Source organism: Cnephaeus nilssonii, assembly GCF_951640355.1.
Source record: "Cnephaeus nilssonii genome assembly, chromosome: 11".
Lineage (NCBI taxonomy): Eukaryota > Metazoa > Chordata > Mammalia > Chiroptera > Vespertilionidae > Cnephaeus > Cnephaeus nilssonii.
In genome coordinates this window covers 7,236,430-7,244,907 of record NC_137082.1, presented here as the reverse complement: position 1 = coordinate 7,244,907, position 8,478 = coordinate 7,236,430, and the positions used below count along the sequence as shown (strand labels likewise).

The window sequence follows — 8,478 nt, the reverse complement described above, 5'->3', positions numbered from 1 at the left end:
ACCCCAACTCACTTTCTATGCTTCCTCGGGCCAACTTTATATCCTCCCTCTGCCTTCCTTGCCTGTGTGAAGGCTTTAGAGTCTAGTAATAACCAGAGGCCCTTAGTTGAGTCCCTACTATGTGCCAGGCACTGCACGTCTTCTTTAATCCTCACAACCATTTCTGTTTACATATGAAACAACTCACTGATGCTCTGAGAGGTGAAGAAACCTGTCCAAGGTCACAGCGCTTGTAAATGAAGGCTGTGGAATTCCATCCTCTTCTCTCCAAAATTCATGCTCCCCTGGCTAAGTCATTCTGTCCCTTGTAGCTACGTTCCCTCACTTCGGTCTCCTCTGTCTAGCCACTATGTTCTGGGTAGCTCTTACTTCCTACACCTACTTTGGGGTAGGCACCTATGGCTTTCATTCTGGCTTTGTTAATCAGTGATCTCATCCCTCCACTGGGGTCCCCTGTTGCAGGCACCCCCACATTTGATAGCCACAGCTTCACTGCCTTTTCATATAGGTTTTGTCTTGAAGGTTCTGAATGTTTTCTGCAACAATATATATACAGCGGGGCTTAAGAATTAAAAGTAAGCCTTCTGCCGATGTTCTTTTATGTTCAGGAAAAATCAGGAAGGTTAAAGGCAAGCCCCAAAGGATGGCCACAGGCATGTACATAACAGCCATTTCCACACTGGTCTGTTTTGTTACACACCAAACTCTCCGGCCCATTGCAGGTATCTATTGGTAATTCCAATACTCAAGCCATTCTGCTAAAATGATGACGAATGGTACACTCATTCCAGCAAGAGCCGCTCAGCTGCCACATACAGACTCGAGCTCTGAACACAGACTATGGCAGAGCCTACCTTAGGGCAGGTCCACTTTCAGAGCAAGCCACTCACACGGAGATAAAATCCATTGTCTTTCATGATCACAAAGGAGAGACAGTTTTTAACTGAAAGTCAGCTGAGGGATACTTGCCAAGCAAAACATTGAGGATCCAGCACCCACATCGCCAGATAATTTGTCTTGGGGAGCCTTCCTGTGATGAATGAATATTCTGACGTGGTGATGAATCACCATTATACTGGAAGCCCTGTGTGCGTGTTTTCTCCCACAGGACCCCATAACACCCTCCTCGCTGCCACTAGCTTCAGAAGGGGGGCTTCCAAAATTGAATTAATTACAACAGACCAGGAAATGGAGCCAAATCTCCAGAAGAGACACCTGTGCTAAGTTCCCCCTAAAAAGCAGCCCACGGTGTTCTGCTTGCCTCTCGGTGTTGAGAAAAGGGGAGAACTCATTCCTCAAGTCCTCAGTTTGAGAATATAGTTCTTTATACTCATCACCACTCATTTGTTTACTAAGCACACTCAGTAAATGAATTTTAGGGGATTTTTTTTAACGTAACTTCCTAACAATAAGTCCTCTGGCAGAAGAGTTGCTAAGTTCATGGGCCCTCTGCCGGCAGGCGCACAGCTCCTGGTTGGACAGGGTTAAACACAGTAAAGGTCCCACATGCCAATTCAGAGGACTGCCCCTAAAAATCCAGAAAGTTTTCATTCAACACCAGGAAAAAGAAATGAAAGGAAGGATGGAAGGAAGAAAGGAAGGGGAAAAAGATTGGTGAGAGAGGGGAAATAAATTCAGCAGAATACACATTTCCAAAACGAATGGACAAAATTCAACTAACATATATTAACCTTTATTCTATAACAGAGACATAAATAATTTTATGAATTCATATGATCTGTACAAAAGACAAAATAAATATTGCACTAAGTTTAGATATGGGATATTTGGATTTCATATCAGCTAAACAGATAAATATATACAATTCAAGGAGTTAAGGCAAAACCAGATGATACTTCAAACACAACAGAAGGTTGGAAACATAGGTATAATTAAAAACAAGGGCATCCCATCTCCTGTTAATAAAGTGGCCATGGCTAAGGGGAAAAATCCCTTAGGTTTTTAATAAAGTGATTATCATCAATCATGTTAATTAAAGTCAAGCAACAAAGTATAAGATTTCCCGTGGAGGAGAGCAGTTTGGGGAGGTTTGGGGGTTGAGCAGGTAGAACTCGGGTAAGCAACCTTTTCCTTGTCAGATTTATGACCTATTCTTCCTATTAGAAAATATAATTTGGAAAATATGACTCTTTCACATATATAATTAAAATAAAACTATGAAGCATTCTTTTTTTCAAGGGAAGTCATGTTGGGGATCTCAGAGGGTAAGTTTGCGGACAAGCCATTCATTACCCTATTGGCAGAGAAAACACAAAACCAGTCACTGCAAAACAATTCCCAGGTTCCTACACTGAACAAAACAAACCGAGTCCAAAGGAGTAAGAACACACGTGACCAATATACCAACACAGGTAAGTTCTTTGGCAGCTTCGCACTAACCGTTGATTGAAGTCAGAACTCTTGCATTTTCTCATTCTTAGACCCACTTGCCAGTCTTTCAAAACCAAATAGATAAAATTCCACATCTGCAACGAATTCAGTAATTCCGGGAAATTAAATTCAGAAGGAATCTGCAGACAGTTTATAACAGTTACACGGACGCACAGATAGGAATTGTCTGCCCAGTCGTGATCCACACATAGGGAGCGCACGCACATAAAAGTAATCGGTAAAGCTGGGTTGGTCCTGACAGGCCTGGGATCCTGAAAGAGAATCCATACTGACCCATGAAACCAATAAAAGACATCACTCCGAGGATGAGAAAATGATCTTCCAATAACTCATCGGTGAGCCGCCCCTCACCTGGTGACCGCCATGGAGAAACTGATTCTATAGGGGGAACACCAGGAAGCCCGAGAACGTGGAATACTGCCAGCCTCCGACCAGGTTACCTTTCTCCAGTTTTAGGTAAACCTTATCCTCCTTATCCAGGTAGAGCAAGACTCCATTGGTGGCAGCTTCGCGAGTAACATCTTTGTCCCCAGCAAAGGCAGATATTACCGGTTTTCCATTTAACATCAGGTTAACCTACAAGGAAAAAAAAAGTCACTAAGCTCTCCTTAAAGTCAAAAAAATCTGCTAGGGTTAACAAATAATGTCCAAGGGGAAATATCCGATGTTTAGTAAATATATCCCTTTCCTTTCAAATCAGCCAAGTGCAGTGGCTAGACTTAGTATGCTAAGCTAGGGCTGGGGTCTGTTCAAAGTAAAATTGAGTTTCTTCCATAGAAATGTCCTTAAATGCCTACAAGAGAGTACCATCTATGGAGAGCAGCCTAGCCGTGTGGAAACTGGCTACCCGTCACATGTAACTTAAGCTTACTACTGTATTTACCTCTGAGGTGCATTAGCAATCTTTCGGTAAGGAAGCAAGCCTGTAGCTTCCCAGTGTGTTAGTAAAAAGAGGCCCAGCACCCTCCACCCTGATAAACCAGATATAGGGAAGTTCTACCAACTTCTGGGCAGGTCACTATGCAGCCGTGACATGCATTCTGATGAAAATCATCTTAAATCATGGACTGTGTGTACGCTGTGGTTTCTTTTCTGTTTTCCTTGATAAGAAATATGTATTTAAAATAATAATCACCACTACCATTGAAGATGTTAATGATGGCTAATTAGCAAAGAATTAATAATTAATAAACTCAAAATTATTAACAAATAATAAGCTCGACATGTATTTGCTTTTCTTCATACTAAAATTTTGATCAGACTGTGTTAAACATTACACTAACTTCCTTCCAAACAGTGGGGCTGGAAAAGCTTTCCTATGGCAGTGAATTTGTTTCTAGCTGTTCATCCTTTTTACATTAAAAAATAATACTGAATAAATTAAATCTGAGGTCGATCAATTTATCCATTCACTAGGAAATGTAAAAGTGGTAGCCGAGAGAATCTATCTTTCACATGGACATAGCACACAGTACAAATATTGAGCAAAAGATAACATGTTCCTAGAATTCCATAGACACGTATTGGTGTCATTGGGTGTTCGCACATTTAAACATTATAGGAACTAGTCCATGGTTGCCTTTGAGTGTAAGCTCAAGCCATTACTTAGAAAGCACAACACAAAATATATTGTTAACTGTGGAATTGCAATTGGTGAGAATTCACCAGGATCAGAGTAACTAAGGGTGAACTAAAGCATAAGCGTAGCACACTCTTGTTAAAAAGGAATATCGGATAATTGTTAGTTACTCATAAATGTATTCATACTAGTAAACTGTTTCTCCTAATTCTTAACAATGATAGCAAATTTGTTTTTATTTAGTAAGCATTTGTAAAACTCTACTGGTCTTACAAGTTTTATCCCTACAAGTTGAAATAATTTTGCACATGCACTAAATGAAATCAAGATCTTATGGAGATGTGTGTCACTGAGTTTTTACTAAGCCATGTTTTTTTCCTTTTCATTGAATTTATTGTGGTGACACTGGTTAACAACATTATACAGGTTTCAGTTGCACAATTCCATAACACATCATCTGTACACGGTATTGTGTGTTCACCACCCCAAGTCAAGCCTCCGTTCATCACCATCTATCCAAAGCCATGTTTTTTAAATGGCTGGTTGTTATTAAGGTAATAAGTTCAATTTTTAATTTTTCTATATGCTCTTGTCACATGCCTAATAGGGGCTATAAAGGAGAAGATTAGAAGTTAAGTGTTTTAAAAATAAACTACTGTGGATGGTTGTTTATTTTTACAGTGACAGCACATATTTGGATAAATACATAAATACATAACCCACAACCAATAAACACTGTTGTTTGGGGATAGAAAGGTAACAGGTCAAAACACATACCTGGATTGTTTGGCTCTGGTAGACTTTAATTACGTGAAAACTGAAACTGTAAATTCCTTTTCTTGGTGCTACAAAGACAGACTCCAGGGTGAAAAAATTGCCCACATTTACTAGGATCTACAAGTAAAAAATAATAAATAACAGTAAATTATTATAATATTCTCCTCTGTAAGTATGTTTCCTTCCTTCCTCCCTTTTCTTTCTTTTTTTTTTATTTTCCTAATCTACAACAAGCTTAAGAAACTATAGAGAATAAAACATTGAGTTCTATTCCTTTTCTCTTTAGCGACTTGAAAAATGGATTTGTATATTGGAACGATCTTCTGTCTCCTAAATGATAGAGGAAAATATAAAGTAACTGCTTTGTATTCATGCCTCAATTTCCAGCAAGGCCTGATGGCTCTGGGAACATCGAGGTAACATGTGAGGGCTTATGGATTTATCAGCTGTACTGTGAGAGTCAGATAAAAGGAACCTGCCATGTATTTACATTCCCACCCTCAACAAGCCTTCCCAGTGTTAAGAGATGGTGTTTCCCACACAGCCAATCCGCATTCGTGGGCTCCCTGCAGTCCTCCCTGGACACACCACACAGAGCCTGGTCACCCCCTCCGCACGTGCCATAATCCATGACACTGAGCAGCTGGTGCACGGAGTGATCTGGAGGCTGGCCTTCCCCGGAGTCTCCGGCAAACCTCTCCTGAGAGCCTTGGCCGTTCTTCATCCCTGTGCCATCTAGGCCTTCATTCTATTTTGGCAATGACTCAGCTTTTGTAGACTGCCACAGAGGAGCGCGTGAATCAGAGCAGACTGTGACCTAGGTGGCCTTCTCCTGCTCCTCCCAGGGTTGGCCGTCACCCTCTGATCAGCCACCTGTTCTTTATTTACAAAGTTCGGTGGTCAAAGATTAAGCATGAAATCGGGTACTGTTCCCAAAGAAAGCCACAATGCATTTTGTTTTCGAAGACACTCAATCTGAATCTACTGGTTGTGAGATGAACTTTGAATTTCAACAAGTGACCTCTTAAACCAAATTTGCAAACATCTCATAGGTAAGCCCCTTCCTTTCTGAGAGAGAGAGAGAGAAGGAGAGGAGAAAGAGTTGGGGGAGGGGGGAAGAGTTGAAAAATAACTAGGATTTCTTCCATTTCTCCTCAAGAGATAAATCTATAGGTCTATCGGTGGCATTCAAAAAAACCAGATGTCCCTAAAGGACACATTTCCCCTATATCAAAGGCAATCTGCTACTATCTCTTTTAAACAACACATTCATACCAATATTAACCCTTTAGCATAATTCCCTAAAGACACACTTTTACCTCTGAGAAATGCACTAGAATATAGTCACCGTCAGGCTCGACCCCTGACTGAAACTGCATGTATGTGGACAATGTGATTCTGAGATTTCACGTTCTTCCAAGTCAGCACCAGATTTCTTTCTCTGACCTGATGATCCAGGACCTTCCGACAGCAAATCCCCAGCCACACAGTAATCCCCGGCAGTTGCTTTACAAAGATTTCTCCCAAGACATTTAAAGTGATTTGAGAAACTTAGTGGGGACTTCCTGAGTCAGATACAAGTAGCATAATTCATTAGTAACAAGGGAAACGGCTGGTGAGTGTTGACTGCACACAAGGCTGGAGGTCGACGTTGTAATTAGAGATCCAGGCACATCGAGATTTACCACTAAATGTGTCTTGTTGTCTGGAAGATGCATGGCTCCTGAGCAGAGGAAGAAGCCCTTCTCCTCTCCTAATTGACGGGGAGGTCATTGGGAAGAATGCACTGTACAGGACAGTGCAATGCCCACAGCATCCCAACGTTTAATTAATGCGCTGAAATACAAACCAGGGGAGGGGCTAGCCTTGGTTTCTGTCAAGATAGAAAGCACTGCACTCCTAAAGGGGCTGCTGAATTGTGGCTACCCCTTAGGAAGCCCCAGGGGCACCTGGTCTGTCTCCCGCCAGCGGGAGTGCATTGCTTAGGAAACATTAACAAGGAACATACTGTCACCTTATTCCTTCCCTAGCACATGCGAAGGTAGTGCCTCTTCACCTGCGCTCTCACGCCTGTGGCTTTTCGCACAACTGTGGGCTACGCGTGTGACTTTGGAAATCAAAAGGTTCTGGGTGCACCTGGGGTGGAAATTAAAACCCCGGAATCAGTTTTCAGTGATGACTCCTCCTCGCTAAGGCTGAGCTGATATCCTGGGGTTTTTCATCAGCCAAAGTCTGAGCTCCAGGTCTCTAAAAGCAGCCATGGATTTCATCAGCTCCTCCACCAGCCCCTACCCTCAGCCCCAAAGCCTGTCCTTTCCCAGTAATTTGCGATTCTCTGAAAGGACAGGCAGGGGAAGGGAGAGCCTTCCGCCCTCCAGCGCTTCCCTCTGCCGCTCAGCTCAGCTCAGCGCAGCTGCCCAATTCCTTTCCCTCCGCCTCCGCAACTTTTCTGCAAGCGCCAGCGAAGGGCTTCCCCCGCAGCGGCGCCTGCGACGTGTGTGGGGATCCCAGCAGCCAAAGGTGAGCGAGACCGACCCTGGCCAGTGCGCACCCTCTCCGGCCACCTGCAAGGTCTCTGCAGAGTGCCCACCCACCTGGGAGAAACAAATCATTTACCCTGCGTGTGGAGGGCCCCACGGGACGGCCTGTGGGCACCTGCAGACAGTCAGTGGTCGGCAGCAGGGGCCGAGCTCTGGCCAAGAGATTTCAAAGTCCAGGCACCCGACTCCCACCAGCTCCTTGGACCTGTTGCTGCTAAACTTGTCCTGAGCTCTTGCTGCCCAGCCCTGTGTTCTCAGCCTTTGTCCCACCGCCCAGCAGACTTCCCCAGAGGCCAGGGGGGAATGGGGGCGCCAGGGGCTGGCGTGGGAGAGACATTGGAAGTTTCAGTCCCAGGCATATTTGGGGAGGTGAGTGCCTAAATGATCCCCCACATCCCAATCAGATGAGCTCAGCCCTAGCAGGCAGCCAGGTCTGAACCGCCCGGCAATGCCGCCCCCCGCCCCGCCCCCGGTGCCCCACATCCCTCGGGATCTGACCTGATCGAAGTAAATGATGCGCGTCTTGTTGCTCATCTCCGAGGGCTCGTGGTTGGTGCTCCGCACCGCCGAGAAGGCGACCTTGGAGTTGGCCGCCCGCACCGAGATCCCCAGAGGGGAGGAAGAGGAGCCCTTGGAGTCCGTGGCTGGGTTCGAGTCACACACCACCAGGCATTTGCCCTCCAGCACGATGGGCTCCGTGTCGTTCTGCGCCCAGACGGGCAGCGTGAGGGCCAGCAGCACGGCTGGCACCATGGACAGCGCCCGGCGCGCCGAGCCCATGGTGAGCGCGAGTGCAGCGGCAGCGGCTGGCGCTGGGCTCGCCTGCGTCGCCTGCTCCCCGGGACCCGGCGGGGAAGATGCCGGCGGTTAGATGGACAGCGCTGCAGGCACGGCGGCGGCGGCGCTCTCACTTCCACCGATTCTCTGGTTTGAAATCAGAGTCTCCCTCGCGCTCTCTCGCCAGCTCGGTTACCTTTGTCCTTTAAGGAGCTCATGCAGAACCCCCTACCTCACCCTCCTCCGCCCCAGAGTCAGCCCTGCCTGGGGCTCCTTCACCCGCCCCCCTTGTTGCCAGACATCTAGAAGTCTCCAAACCCTCACATTCACGCCTCAAAGGAGAAACTGGCAGTAAATGCTCACCCCAAACCCAAGCACCCCCTGGTGAACCGC

The 8,478-nt window shown here is 45.6% G+C and overlaps 1 protein-coding gene across 1 annotated transcript; it reads right to left on the bottom strand.

Moving 5' to 3' along the window:
• Window positions 1-2,790: 2,790 nt before the first annotated feature.
• CBLN4 (cerebellin 4 precursor) lies at window positions 2,791-8,088 on the bottom strand (the record flags this gene model as incomplete). The annotated part of the gene is made up of 3 exons (XM_079784173.1): window positions 2,791-2,988; window positions 4,769-4,885; window positions 7,807-8,088. The coding sequence occupies 3 exons, from the start codon at window positions 8,086-8,088 to the stop codon at window positions 2,791-2,793; spliced, it is 597 nt and encodes a 198-aa protein (XP_079640299.1).
• Window positions 8,089-8,478: the final 390 nt, after the last annotated feature.